Raw genomic sequence first — 15,851 nt, 5'->3', positions numbered from 1 at the left:
CCAATCAGAGCTCCTGTCTCCCAACGGCGGGGAATAGGAATCGTGACATCTGCATACAGGAGCCGGCGGCAGTGCAGTGGAGCAGCATGTACCGCCGGCTTTTTAAGTTAATAAATGCAGATCGCAGCGGGTCTCTGGAGAATGACCTGCTGCGATCTGTCCTTCAGCCCCAGGACTACAACTCCCATCATGTACAGAGTCTGTCCATGATGGGAGTAGTAGTCCTAACAGTCACAATAGAGTCCCGCAGACGGGGGATGTGCGTCTCTCAGCGCTGTGGTACTACTCCCATTATGGGAAAGATTCTGTCCCATGATGGGAGTAGTTGTAGTACTGCAGTGCTGAGAGACGGCTCCTGCATCCCTCACCTTAGACTACTTTTCTTGCAAAAAAAGCTCAATTGCGCAAAAAAAAAACATCTACTTTTTTTGCGCAATTGATAAATACCAGTCCACTGGATTAGGTGGTGTACGGTAGACCAAACTGGTGACAACTTTAGAAAACTGTCCACCAAAAAAAACGCAGCTCTATGCAAAAAAAGCGCAATTGCGCAAAATTTGTAGACGTGAAAAATTGTCTAAATGCAATGATACATCCCCCCCTTAGTCTTTCCTCTACTGACATCATCTATCGGTGAAGAGTCGGGAGCAAGCCATTCACCTTATACAGTTAACAGAACCTGCTGATGGAGGTGGGGTTGTCCATTTGTAGTCTAAGAGGTGTGGGAACCTTTAGTCTTATCAGAACCTTCAATATGTGAACATACTTAAAAGCATAATAGCGTTACTATCATTTAAAGGGGTTATCCAGGAAAAAACTTTATATATATATATATATATATATATATATATATATATATATCTATCTCAACTGGTTCCAGAAAGTTAAACAGATTTGTAAATTACTTCTATTAAAAAATCTTAATCCTTTCAGTACTTATGAGCTTCTGAAGTTAAGGTTGTTCTTTTCTGTCTATGTGCTCTCTGATGACATGTGTCTCAGGAACCGCCCAGTTTAGAAGATGTTTACTATAGGGATTTTCTTTTAAACTGGGCGGTTCCCGAGACACGTGTCATCAGAGAAGACTAAAACAGAAAAGAACAACCTTATCTTCAGAAGCTCATAAGTACTGAAAGGATTAAGATAATTTATTAGAAGTAATTTACAAATCTGTTTACATTTCTGGAGCCAGTTGATATATAAAAAAAAGTTTTTTCCTGGAATATCTCTTTAAATAATCCTTGACATATCACACTGAGAGATTGTTCAAGGTCTCAGTGCTGAGACCCCATCGGATTGTTACTAATAACCGGATAAAATACATGCTAGCAAGCTCTTCTCACCTTCTCTGTATGGCTGCCATAACATGCCCCAGCCAGGGAAGGATGAGTTTAAAAAGAATCTAAGCTGGACTACTCTTTAATAGAACTGTTTGGTTGCTTTATGTGGTGGCCAAGTACAGGAGTTGCACCCCTGTACCCTTGCTGCCCTGTCAGGCAGCCTCCATACAGTGTCCCCTGGGCCCCCCTGCACCTGTTCCACTGTCTTTTTATTTATATGCCTGTTATATAATGTATTATACCTGAAATGTGGTATGCCTTTAAGACCTGTTGTCATGTGATTGTAACCCAGTGAGGTATCAGTGACCATGTGACCTAAGGGTGACCTATGGGACCCCTCAGAGTCTCCCCCATATAAGCCCTAGGTGGAGCCTCTGCTCTCTTCTCTGGTATGCTGAGTTGCAGTGAGGTCAAGTCCTATGTGTGTGTCTAGAGTCCAGAGGAGGCTTAAAGTCAGTCAAGCAGCCACGGATTCTCAAGTCCATTGCCCCACAGGTCAAGTCAAAGCCTGGTAGGCTAAAGAAGGGGAGAAGTCAGTCATAGTCTGTCATAGTCAAGTCAGTCCAAGTTATCATGTCTCAAGTAAGAGTGGCCAGCAACCAAATTGTCCAAGTCCACTATAAGTCCCAGAAAGCCCTAAGGTCTCTGAAGTCACTGGTCACCTCTGTGGACCTAGCCAAGCTGTATAGACTGTTACATCTGTCTGACTCAGTAAAGCTGCCGTTGTTCCATAACTTGGTATTGGAGTCATTATTTGCCCCCGTGCCAAGCCCAGGATCCAGCGGTATTCCTTCGAGTGGTGTAGAGGATAAACCACACCCTGGCATCACAAACACAAGGGGTTAATTCCATCTGCTCTCATCACACCCTCACCACATTTATTTAGCATTTTACTACTTTATTACTTTTTATATTTCACTTTCACTGTTACTTCAGTTTTTTCCGTTTCATTGTTACTATACAGGTGTGTCTCAGTTGCATGATTTAAAAAGTAGGTGTGTATGTGTGTGGACAGGTGTGTCACAGCCTGAAAAATGTTTGGAGCCATGTAAGTAGAATAAAGTCCATTGCCCACATTTATCATTGCAGTGTAAGTGAAGCTGGTAATGTGTAGGAGAACCAAATTTATTAAATGGTCAAAGAGCATTTCATACATTTTGTGCAGGTCACATTTTCTGAAATTTCTGTCTACACATACACCAAAAAGCTACACAATGGGGGATATTTATCAAACCCAGTGTAGAGGAAGAGTGGTGCAGTTGCCCATAGCAACCAATCAGCTCACTTCTTTCATTTTTCACAGGCCTCTTTGAAAATGAAAGAAGCGATCTGATTGGTTGCTATGGGTAACTCAGCAACTTTTCATCTGGACAGGTTTTGATAAATCTCCCCCCATGTCTGGGCTGGTGTAGTTTTAGAGACTTTTCAGTGGCTTTGCGCCTTTTTTTGCTCCTTTTTACAAAAAGGTGCAATGATAAATCCCTTTCATTTCATGTCTATTGCCAAAATCAGTGGATTGCAACTCAAAATCAGTGGATTGCAACTCAAAATCAGCAGAAATGTGTAAACAAAAGGGGGCAAAAAAAGGCGCAAAAAACCCTGCTTGCGCCTTTTTTGCCCCTTTTTTAGACACAAAAAACTGTCTAAAGACAATGATAAATGTGGGCCAATGAGTTGAAAATTTAGATAATTTTTTCAACTTCATCTCACACCAACTTGGTGCCAATCCAAATACATACAAAATCTTTGGCATCATTACTGACTTGATTAAGGTTATCTTTTCTGCTTTTGATAAATTTAAATCATTCCATATATTAACCTTTCTTTCTAATTCCTAAATTAATTTTAAAGTGTTTATCTGATGGTATTTCCCTATCTCCTTAGATAAATATATCCTTAACCCTTTAAGGACCCAGCCAATTTTCACTGTAGGACCCGGCCATTTTTTGCACATCTGAATACTGTCACTTTAAGCATTAATAACTCTGGAATGCTTTTACCTTTCATTCTGATTCCGAGATTGTTTTTTCGTGACATATTCTACCTTACGTTAGTGGTAAAAAAAAATTCGATACTTGCATCATTTCTTGGTGAAAAATTCCAAAATTTGATGAAAAAATTGAAAATTTTGAATTTTTTTTTATCTTTGAAGCTCTCTGCTTATAAGGAAAATTTATATTTCAAATAAATTATATATTGATTCACATATACAACATGTCTACTTTATGATTGCATCATAACGTTGACATGTTTTTACTTTTGGAAGACATCAGAGGGCTTCAAAGTTCAGCAGCAATTTTCAAATTTTTCACAAAATTTTCAAAATCTAAATTTTTCAGGGACCAGTTCCGTTTTGAAGTGGATTTGAAGGGCCTTCTTATTAGAAATACCCCAAAAATGACCCCATTATAAAAACTGCACCCCCCAAAGTATTCAAAATGACATTCAAAAGGTTTGTTAACCCTTTAGGTGTTTCACAGGAATAGCAGCAAATTGAAGGAGAAAATTCAAAATCTTCATTTTTTACACTGGCATGTTCTTGTAGACCCAGTTTTTGAATTTTTACAAGGGGTAAAAGGAGAGAAATCTTGCTAAAATGTGTAGCCCAATTTCTCTCGAGTAAGGAAATACCTCATATGTGTATGTCAAGTGTACGGCGGGCGCAGTAGAGGGCTCAGAAGGGAAGGAGCGACAATGGGATTTTGTAGAGTGAGTTTTTCTGAAATGGTTTTTGTGGGGCATGTTGCATTTAGGAAGCCCCTATGGTGCCAGAACAGCAAAAAAAAAAAACACATGGCATACTATTTTAGAAACTACACCCCACAAGGAACACATCAAGGGGTCCAGTGAGCCTTAAAACCTCACAGGTGTTTGACGACTTTTTGCTGAAGTCGGATGTGTAAATAAAAAAAATAAAAATTTCACTAAATTGCTGGTTTTCCCCCACATTTTATATTTTTACAAGGGGTAATAGGAGAAAATGACCCCCAAAATTTGTAACCCCATTTCTTCTGAATATGGAAATACCCCATGTGTGGACATCAAGTGATCTGCTGGCGCACTACAATGCTCAGAAGAGAAGGAGCACCATTGAGCTTTTGAAGACAGAATTTGGTTGGAATAGAAGTCGGGGGCCATGTGCGTTTACAAAGCCCCCCGTGGTGCCAGAATAGTGGACCCCCCCCACGTGACCCCATTTTGGAAACCACACCACCCACAGAATTTAATAAGGGGTGCAGTGAGTATTTACACCCCACTGGCGTTTGACAGATCTTTGGAACAGTGGGCTGTGCAAATGAAAAATTACATTTTTCATTTTCACGGACCACTGTTCCAAAAATCTGTCAGACACCTGTGGGGCGTAAATGCTCACTGTACCCCTTATTACATTACGTGAGGGGTGTAGTTTCCAAAATTGGGTCATATGTGGGGGGTTCCATTGTTCTGGCTCTATGGGGGCTTTGTAAACACACGTAGCCTTCAATTCCGGACAAATTTTATCTTCAAAATCCCAATGGTGCTCCTTCTCTTCTGAGCATTGTAGTTCGCCCGCCAAGCACTTTACATCCACATATTGGGTATGTTCTTACTCAGAAAAAATGGGGTTACAAATTTTGAGGGGCTTTTTTCCCATGTTTCCTTGTGAAAATGAAAAATTTTGGGTAACACCAGCATTTTTGTGAATTTTTTTTTTCATTTTTCCATCCAAATTCGTCAAACACCTGTGGGGTGTAAAGGCTCACTATACCCCTTGTTACTTTCCGTGAGGGGTGTAGTTTCCAAAATGGGGTCACGTGTGGGTATTTCTTTTTTTGTGTTTATGGCAGAACGGCTGTAAAATCAGCCACCCCTGTGCAAATCACCAATGTAGGCCTCAAATGTACATAGTGCGCTCTCACTCTTGAGCCTTGTTATGCGCCCGCAGAGCATTTTACGCTTACATATGGGGTATTTCTGTACTCAGGAGAAATTGCTTTACAAATTTTGGGGGGCTTTTTTTCCTTTTAACACTTGTGAAAATAAAAAGTAAAGGACAACACCAGCATGTTAGTGTAAAATTTTAATTTTTTTTTACACTGACAGGCTGGTGTAGCCCCCAACTTTTCCTTTTTATAAGGGGTTAAAGGAGAAAAAGCCCCCAAATTTTGTAATGCAACTTCTCCCGATTACGGAGATACCCGATATGTGGCCCTAAGCTGTTTCCTTGAAATACGACAGAGCTCTGAAGTGAGAGAGCGCCATGCGCATTTGAGGACTAAATTAGGGATTGCATAGGGGTGGACATAGGGGTATTCTACGCCAGTGATTCCCAAACAGGGTGTCTCCAGCTGTTGCTAAACTCCCAGAATGCCTGGACAGTCAGTGGCTGTCCGGAAATGCTGGGAGTTGTTGTTTTGCAACAGCTGGAGGCTCCGTTTTGGAAACACTGCCGTACAATACATTTTTCATTTTTATTGGGGGGACAGTGTAAGGGGGTGTATGTGTAGTGTTTTACCCTTTATTATGTGTTAGTGTAGTGTAGTGTTTTTAGGGTACAGTCACACTGGCGGGTTACAGTGAGCTTCCCGCTAGAAATTTGCGCTGCGGAGAAAAGTTTGCCGCAGCTCATACTTGAAGTAGGAAACTTACTGTAAACCCGCCAGTGTGAATGTACCCTGTACGTTCACATGGGGGGGCAAACCTCCAGCTGTTTCAAAACTACAACTCCCAGCATGTACTGACAGACCATGCATGCTGGGAGATCTAGTTATGCAACAGCTGGAGGGATCGCAACTACAACTCCCAGCATGCCGAGACAGCTGTTTCGGCATGCTGGGATTTGCAGTTTTGCAACATCTGGAGGGCTACAGATAGAGACCACTGCACTGTGATCTCCAAACTGTGGACCTCCAGATGTTGCAAAACTACAAATTCCAGCATGCACAGACAGCAAACAGCTATGTGGGCATGCTGGGAGTTGTAGTTTTGCAAGATCTAGAGTGCTACAGCATAGAGATCACTGTGCAGTGGTCTCTAAACTGTAGACCTCCAGCTGTTGCAAAACTGCATCTCCCACCATGTCCAGCAGCTGTCTGGGCATGCTGGAAGTTGTAGTTTTGCAACATCTGGAGGGCTACAGTCTCAGACTGTAGCCCTCTAGATGTTGCTAGGCAACTTACCGGCTTCCGTCGTATTCAGGGAGCCGTCCTCTTCTGCTGCACGACATCGCCGCCCGCGCCGATCACCGCTGCCGATCCGGTCCCGCAGCTTCCACCGACGGGTAAGTGGCTCTTCGGCGTTCGGTCCCCGTCATTTCCCTGTCCTGCCCCGCCTATTGTGGGTGGGCAGAACGGGGAAAATGAAAGTAAACCACCGTCTAGACCACCAATAGCAGAGATAGGAGGGTTGGCACCTCTGCCACCTCACTCCTATGGCTACAGGGGGATCGTGGGTGTCTTAGACAACCGCGATCCCCCTTCTATTCCGGGTCACCGGGTCACCATAGACCCGAATGACCCGGAATCGGCGCAAATCGCAAGTGTGAATTCACTTGCGATTTGCGCCGATCGCCGACATGGGGGGGTCTGATGACCTCCATGGGCATTTGCACGGGGTGTCTGCTGATCGATATCAGCAGTCACCCCGGCCCGGTCCCCGCCCGGCGTGCGGCAGGGACCGAAATTCCCACGGGTGTACAGGTACGCCCTTGTTCCTTAAGACCCAGGTACAGAAGGCGTATCCTGTACGGGTTAAATATCTTAATGTTTCTCCTTTAATTATTACCTTTAAATCCTAAGTCTGTCCTATGTTTTCCTCTCCCAATGGCATGATGACCAATTTTGACCAGTTTATTGCCAGCCCAGAAAACCTACCATAACTGTGTATTATTTCTTTTACTCTTGACAGAGATTGTTTTGGATCCTCAAGAAATAACAAAATGTCATCTACATACATTGTAATCTTGTCACCATTGATGTGAAGAGGGGAGCTTGTATTACTGCTCAATAGATTTTAAGGCACCAGGAAGCTTTTCTCAGATCAGAAAGCAGTGAGCCTGATCAGAACGCTGGCAACTGACATTTAGTAAGTAATGTTACAGCCAGGCACCTCATCTGATAATGAATGGTCTGTACCATATGGCTTATGACAATCTGTACTAAGTTTATCATACTTTTTGACACCATACACAGTTTTTTTTTTCTTTCGCTGGACAACCCCTTGAATACTATGAGACTGATAATAGGTTTAGTTTGATATGCAGGCATTTTTGACCTGTTCCAGACAAAGCATAAATGAACTTTATTTCTATGCAATATATATCATGTTGGTTTCATGCATATTGGTGTATTTAATCTTGCAATCCATGATATGAACTTTTTATAACCTAACCACTGAAGCTCCACCTATCTGTTCCTTTCTATGATATGACCTCATGCATGTGTTTCCTATGTATTTACCTATGTCATGATTTATAATAAATATTTGTAGAAAGAATTAAAGCAGTGGTGTTCCTTTTCATTATAGGTGTATATTGATGTTTGTCTGGTCCTCAGCTACGTATTCTGGAGAATTTTTGTAAGTGTTTTTCCTTATATTGAAATGTGTTATATTGTTTGATGATACTGTAAAGCAGAATGATTTTTGTTCACTTCTATGAACTAGTTGCAGAGAGAGGAGGTAGAAAAAACTATCCCCACTAGGCGCTATCTATAGAGCAAAAAAGAAAAGTGAGTAGAATCCTCTTAGTCCAATAAAACTTGTTTATTAAATAGAGCAAGACGCGTTTCGGGTGTTGTATCACCCTTCCTCAGTTGCAGATGTGCAATATGGATAATATTATTGTCTAGTAAAACTTAAAGGGGTACTCTGCTGGAAAACATCTTATCCCCTAATCTTATCCAAAGGATAAGGGATAGTCCTCCCCAATAAATACACACACATTTAAAAAACGTACTTCCTATGACAATTGAAAAGGGCCATTGAGGATAGAAATATTTATAAATAATGGTCATCTGAGTACAGCATTCCAAAATATACTGTATGAAGCGGAATCATTACAGAGAGACACTACTGAATACACCATAGAAAAATAATTTATACTTTATATAACTGTGGTGTCCCGGCACCGTATTTCATACTGTGCCTTAGCTATTAGTCCCCAAAGTTAGAGTCCCTAGGACTGTCGGGGTTTGCTTCCCTAATTAACTCCAAGTCACCCCTTAGTAACTTAATATTTATAGATATTATCTATATAAATATATGTATATGTGTTACTCACTTGTTTCGGCGTCGCAGGACCTGCAGTTGCAGAACTCTATGGTTTTGCTAAAGGACCTTTGGTTGTACTAGTCAGGTGATCACCCACAATCCATTGTAACGGTGAGTGACAGCTGATATGGACCAATCCAAAACGGCCAGCCCCTGCCCATATAAGGGAGCTGCAGCCATTAATCTCTCTCTTGTTCCTGTGCTGCCAAGCAAGCAGCCTCTCTCTTGGGTTGCTGACTCTGAATGAGGTAGGACCTCCCAGCTTACAAGACCATTACTAGGCCAAAGCCTTGCGGCCTAGGCCTGTGCTAGAGACGGATAGTTCTTACAATTCCCCGCTATCTCCGCAAGACCTCTGGACCTAATCTAACCCCTAAATCCAGCGGATCTATGCAAGTACAATCCTCCTTATCTTAAGAGAACTTTCCGGTCCTAAGCAACTGTCAGTCACTGCTGTGCTGTCTATATAGACTCTGTTATCTGGACTGTTACCGTTACTGCATGTACAGAAAATCTTCAGTAAAGTTCCTGCAAGTTTTAAGTTCAGCACTGCTGTTGACAATCCATTTGTTTTACACTCACCTATCGCTCTTGGGAAGGGTAGCGATAGGCTCAGCATCACTACAGAGTTTTAATCTTCACCCTGGCATCACGAGTGACAAGGGTTAACAGCGCCCTTTATTATACAGAACCGCAACACCCCTTATACCCTGTAACCCCAGGCTATCACATAATGGAATATGTAAAACCTATGAGATAACTCCACTGCTTTTTGACATCTACCTGACTCCTCAACAAGATAATACATTGAAGAAGCACTCCCCGGAGGCTGTGTTTACGCTGTGCCTTTTTCCACTTTTTTCTGTTCTTGTGTGATCCTGCCAAAATTATGGCAAAATGTTGCTATTTTACCACAATTGTGCAAATCACTGTAGAAATAAGTCTTTTTTTTTTCTTGATTTTGGAAAATGGCAGCAAAACACACCCAAAAACAAAGTAAAAATGTGTAAACATGCTGAAAAAAGGTGAGCACCGCCTAAAGACTTCAAATCTTCATAAAGCACCCCAATTGTTATTATAGGTTAAATCACTTTCATCTCACATCAAAATGTTTCTTAAAAACACACTTTAAATAAAAAAGTGCATCAAACTGTTCACCTGGTAGACTCCAGCAGCCTAAATAGATGATTTGCGATGATTAGACTCCACTCCATCTCTTTGCAAAGTCATAGGATTCATGGGAAATATAGGCCGGTTTATTAAACAATTTTTAGTGATAATATAGAATCAATTGGAGAGATTTATTAAAATCTGTGCAGAGAAAAAGTTGACCATTTGTCCATAGCAACCAATCAGATGGCTTCTTTAAAAGGGCCTTTGATAAATAAAATAAATAATCTGATTGGTTGCTATGGACAATTGGTCAACTTTTCTTCTGAACATGTTTTAATTAATCTCTCCCAATAAGAGCCCATGCCTGCCACATCAGCTAAAACAGGCATACACTAGAACCTCTATATTATTCTCTAATAATAGCCTATAACGCACTACATAAGCAAAATAATAATAGTAATAATGATTCATTTGAAGCAAAGGCTTACCTTTCTTGAAGGCCCACAGGTTTCATCTTAAATGGGGAAGGTCCTGCAGACACTGGAAGTTTAAGCTCAAAGGTGCCTTGGCACTGTGGGTCCACAACAACATTCACAGCTTTGGGGATATGTTCAGGATGAACCATACTGTTCGAGCTCTTTGCCTCAGACTGTGTAGGCTGAACCGAGAGCGGCGACAGGTGTATCTCTTGGTTTTTTTTGTCCTGACTCAATGAAAACTGGATCTTTTCTTTTAATCTGTAGAGTACCTACAGAGATAGAAACTAAAGAGTATCAACAATTTTCTCCTCCTACTGTATAAACAAAGCAGAGCAAACACACACAAAAAACCAAAGGCGTGCATTCAGAAAAAGCTCCATAATTTGTGCTGTGGGCGGTTTGTTTTCTTCATTGTACGCTTTACTTTATTGTTTCTGCTTATAAAACTTCAATACGGCTGTATAGTCGGCCTGATAGAATGCTTTTATTAGGACGGTCTCTGCATTGTTACTTACAGTTTATGTCCCCATTATAAATAATATACGTGTAATCTACTACATGATGTTACGGTATGTATTTGCAAATGCATCCAAATTTTTTAATAAGTGACATAACTAATAATGTAGAAATACAGTTAGGAAAAAATGTTTGTGTACATTTGCATGATAGGTTCCTAACATGTGATTTAATCCAAATTATATTATTCTGGTCCTGTCTAATATAACCTAAACTAAACTGGACTTAATTTGTGTAGGCTTAACTTGTTCTTCCCCATAAAACTGTGCAATTTTGCAATCTGTTCTTCACAACAGAATTCTGTTCAAGTACATTATGGTCCCAACAGAAGAGGAGCTGTTGATCAGAATAACATTTTGTTTAGATCCTGTTTTTCTATTCAAAATATACAGTATCCAGACATATAACCCAAAACAGGCAAAGGAATACAGGACTATGCCACAGTGGCCAATGTAAAGCCATTAACACTGTATTGTAATCTCCAAATGTACTATATGGATCAAAAAAGATAAAAGTGAAGACACTTAAAGATAACGGTATAGTAGTGTACGTTTATTAGACAAATCAATATAAAAACATGTAAAAGAGGAGAAACACATACAACATAAACAGAGCGACATCACCGAAGACACTCACTAAATTGTAATGAAAAGTAATACTGAGAGTTAGCAACTACAAATATGCATAAAAACACTGACAAAAAGAGTAAAAACTGGTAGTAGAGCACTCCTGGCACTAAAAAACGTGCATACAATAAAGTGCATTCTCATCTTAGGGTTTGATGACTTTGTCATCTTAGGGTTTGTTTTCATCTCTGTTTACATTTGCTGCTTTTTGTTTACATTGTTGATTACTCCTAGAATGACGTTTCATTACAATTTAGTGAGGGTCTCCAGTGATGTCACTCTTTTTCTGATGTATGTATTCCTCTTCTTTTATGTGTTTTTACATTTAAATGTTTAATAAAGTTTCAGTATCCAGACCTAGCAATATTCCACCCTTTCTAAGGGGAACCAAATCAGGCAGATTGATAGAAATTCAACACTAGGAGGAGATGGCAGCGGTGGTCCTGTGGGGGCATTGGTGGACATCGGGGGGCAGCTTACCCGGCGGAGTCTGCCTGCTGCGGGCCATGGCGGGCTGCTGCAGGATGCGGAGTCGGCGGGCTGCGGCCGGTGAGTGATCTGTCTGTGGCCCTCTAGAAGATGCAAAACTATGACTCCCAGCATGCCCAGATAGCCTTTGGCTGTCTGGGAATGCTGGGAGTTGTAGTTTTGCAACATCTGGATGGTCACAGTTTGGAGAACACTGTCCTTCCAGATGTTGGAAAACTACAACTCTCAGCATGCCCAGACAGTCCAGGCATGCTGGGAGTTGTAGTTCTGCAACATCTGGCCCTCCAGGTGTTGCTGAACTACAACTCTCAGCATGCCTGGACAGTCTAGAGACAGTCTGAGAGTTGTTGTTTTGCAGCATCTGAAGGGTCGCAGTTTGAAGACCACTACACAGTGATCTCCAAATTGTGGCCCTCAATCTGTTGCAAAACTAAAACTCCCAGCATGCCCAGGCAGCCAACAGCTGCCTGGGCATGCTAGGAGTTGTAGTTTTGCAACAGCTGGAGGGCCAAAGGGGGGCTTTTTCTCCTATTACTCCTTGTGAAAAGGAAAAATTTGGGGTAACACCAGCATTTTAGTGAAAATGTTTTATTTTATTTTTTATTTTCATTTCCCACTTTAACGACAACTCATCAATCACCTGTGTGGTGTTAAGGCTCACTGTACCCTTCCGTTACGTTCCTCGAGGGGTGTAGTTTCCCAAATAGTGTGTGTGTGTCTTTGTGTTTTTTGCTGTTCTGGCACCATGTGGGCTTCCTAAATGCAACATACCGCCCAAAAACCCTCTAGTGCACCCACAGAGCAGTTTACATCCACATATGAGGTATTCCATTTCTCGAGAGAAATGGGGGTACAACTTTTGGGGGGCATTCTCTCCTATTACCCCTTGTAAAAATGAAAAATTTAGGGTAACTCCAGCATTTTAGTGAAAAAAAATCTAATTTTTCATTTTCACATCCCAATTTAATGAAAGTTTATCAATTACCTCCGTGGTATTAAGGCTCACTTTACTTGTTACGTTCCTTGACTTGTTACGTTCCTTGAGCGTTGTTGTTTTTCCAAATAGTGTGGCATGTGGGGGTTTTGCTGTTCTGGCACCATGAGGGCTTCCTAAATGTGACATGCCCCCAAAAACCATTTCAGCAAAATTCACTCTCCAAAAGTCCATTGTCGCTCCTTCCCTTCGGTGCCCTCTAGTGCGCAAAGCTCTTTACATCCACATATGAGGTATATCCTCACTCGAGAGGAATTGGTTTACAAATTTTGGGGGTCTTTTTAACCTTTTACCCCTTGTTAAAATTAAATAAATTGGGCTACAATAACATGTTAGTGTAAAAAACTGGAGATTTGGAATGTTCTTATCTACTTTGCTGCTATTCCTGTGAAACATCTAAAGGGTTAACAAACTTTCTGAATGTCATTTTGTATACTTTGAGGGGTGCATTTTTCATAATGGGGTATTTCTAACATAAAGACCCTCAAATTCACTTCAAATCTGAACTGGTCCCTGAAAAATTCAGATTTTGATATTTTCCTGAAAATTTGGAAAATTGCTACAAAAACTTGGAATGTCTCCAAAAGTAAAAACATGTAAACTTTATGATGCAAACATAAAGTAGACATATTGTATATGTGAATCAATATATAATTTATTCGGTATGACCATTTTCCTTACAAGCAGAGAGTTTCAAAGTTAGATAAATGCTAAATTTTTTCCATTTTCATGACATTTTAGAATTTTTCACAGAGAAATTATGCAAGTATCGAAAAAAGTTTACCACTAACATAAAGTAGAATAAGTCATGAAAAAACATTCTCAGAATTGAATTCATATGTGAAAGCATCCCCGAGTTATTAATGCTTAAAGTGAAAGTGGTCAGATTTGCAAAAAATGCGCTCGTACTTAAGGTCAAAATGGGCTCTGTCCCCAAGGGGTTAAAACGGTGCAAAATGTGGCACAAACCCTTTAAAATGGCGCAAATCACCTCCATAAACAACACACATTACAAAAAAATTTTTTTTATTACTCATTAATAGTGTTGCTCGTGAATATTCGCAATGCAAATTTTATTTGCGAATATCGCATATTCGCGAATTCGCGAATATAGCACTATATATTCGTAATTACGAATATTAGTTTTTTTTTTTTTTTTCACAGTACACATCACAGTGATCACCCCTCTCTGCTTCCAGCTTGTGTGGTGTAAAGAAGGCTCTAATACTACTGTGTGAGACTGGTGTGCGCATTTTCGCATTTGCGAATTTCCGCGTATGCTAATTTTTGTATATGCAAATTTTCGCATATGTTAATTTTCGCATACGCGAATTTTCACATATGCGAAGATAAAACGAGAATATTACGAATATGCGAATATTCGCGAATATATGACGAATATTCATCCGTATATTCGCGAATATTCGCGAATTCGAATATGGCCTATGCCGCTCAACACTACTCATTAATATAAGCAGAACACCTTGTTTTTTAAAATATATATGCATTTTTATTTCCAATATAAAAATATAACTAAAAAAATATAACTTTGTTTAATTTTTTTTTATTTGGAAACATTTTTCAATATGATTAGGATGGACATGTTTAAAAGTCTGGATATTTGGTACAATTAAGTTTAAAATTTCTAAGTTTTTATGGATGCAAATTAGACACCTTTTGTAATATGTTTGTTTCACATAACAAACAGCTCATTAGAATCCCACCTCTAGAGGTCCCCATACCTACTGGGACACTGACTAGTCCTACAGCAGCCTCAGGCTTGTCCATGAGTCATAGACAAGAGATGACTCATGGACAAGGCTGCATGAGCAGGTGCATCAATCACATCCCACCAGCACAAGGAGGGAAACGCCCCCTTCACCTCACCTTTATAACCCTGTGAGCTAACGTAAAAAAGATGTAAAATTAAATTTAAAATAAAGGACATTCACATTGAAGATACCCACAGGGAATCACCTCTGAAAGAGCTTCCTGGAACTATCACCTGAAATGTGGGTAAATTTACACATATGACAGTAATTTCTGAAATTGTGCCAAATTTATAGCCCGACTTGCACCTTTTTGTAAATTTGGTGCAGTGAGTTAACCCCTTAACGACAAAGGACGTATATTTACGTCCTCTGCCGGCTCCCGCGATATGCTGCGGGGTCACGCTATCAACGGCCGGGACCCGCAGCTAATACAGGACATCACCGATCACGGTGATGCCTTTAAAGGCTAACAAAAAGCGTCGGTTTTTATCGTATTTTCCTGCCTTCTATGCATGTTTTTTTTTTACCTCCACGGAGATTGAATAAATTCTATACATTTTTATCCACTCTGGAAGTGCTGGAGTTTTTCACTATGGTTTTTTTTCAAGTGATCTCTTCCTGTAGTCTTTAGACTACTTAGCAATCCTGTGTATTCTGATGCTGCAGTCAGGTGTTACTCTCTTGCAGCTGTCCCTCTTTTTGCTGGAAGGCAATAGAAAGAAGTATGTAGAGTAGAGTAACACATGGCTGAAGGCCAACACACATGGTTTGTGTTAGGCCAAGGTACGTTGAAACACTGCACTGTATCTGACAATGAATATAGTGAGGTGCAGAGTCTAAAGAATCGTTTTGTTCTTCACAGGGATTGCAACAAGGATGCCCATCAGGACTGGATTTTACCTTTTAGAAACCCAGGTGGAGTAAGACACATCCATAATGAGGCAAAGAAGACAGACAACAACTTTCTTACTTTAGATAGCAATGGCCCGGAACTGGTCATTTACTGTTAAAGCCCATCTTTCGTAGGAAGCGTGTGTATTCAGAAATGTTATTTGGGGCACCAATATATTAGTTGTACTGTCCAACAACTGTTTAGCTAAAAGATTCTGAAAGGCGTTATACAGGAATAGAAAAACAGAGCTAATTTCTTTCAAAAACATCTCCCTGTCTTTCTCCAGGTTGGGTGTGATTCTTCAGCTCAGTTCCATTGAAGTGAATGGAGCCAAGTTGTAATACCACCCCCAACCTGGAGACAGACGTGGATCTGTTTTTGA

At 40.5% G+C, this 15,851-nt stretch overlaps 1 protein-coding gene and 1 long non-coding RNA gene across 3 annotated transcripts in view; one reads left to right on the top strand and one right to left on the bottom strand.

Moving 5' to 3' along the window:
* The window catches only part of PTPRR (protein tyrosine phosphatase receptor type R), a 182,217-nt gene that overhangs the window by 62,238 nt on the left and 104,128 nt on the right, over positions 1 to 15,851 (bottom strand). For both annotated transcript variants that reach the window (XM_056574125.1, XM_056574126.1), the window contains exon 7: positions 10,190 to 10,449. In XM_056574125.1, coding sequence (XP_056430100.1) covers positions 10,190 to 10,449 — 260 coding nt within the window. The remainder of the gene's footprint in view (positions 1 to 10,189; positions 10,450 to 15,851) is intronic.
* Positions 1,750 to 8,310, top strand: LOC130369205 (uncharacterized). Its single transcript, XR_008892698.1, has 3 exons — positions 1,750 to 1,851; positions 7,227 to 7,403; positions 7,845 to 8,310. It is a non-coding gene; the product is annotated as an uncharacterized LOC130369205 (long non-coding RNA).

Source organism: Hyla sarda, chromosome 4 (assembly GCF_029499605.1).
Source record: "Hyla sarda isolate aHylSar1 chromosome 4, aHylSar1.hap1, whole genome shotgun sequence".
In the NCBI taxonomy this organism is placed as follows: Eukaryota; Metazoa; Chordata; class Amphibia; order Anura; family Hylidae; genus Hyla; species Hyla sarda.
The sequence above is the reverse complement of the archived record's forward strand: the minus strand, read 5'-3'. Positions and strand labels throughout refer to the sequence as shown.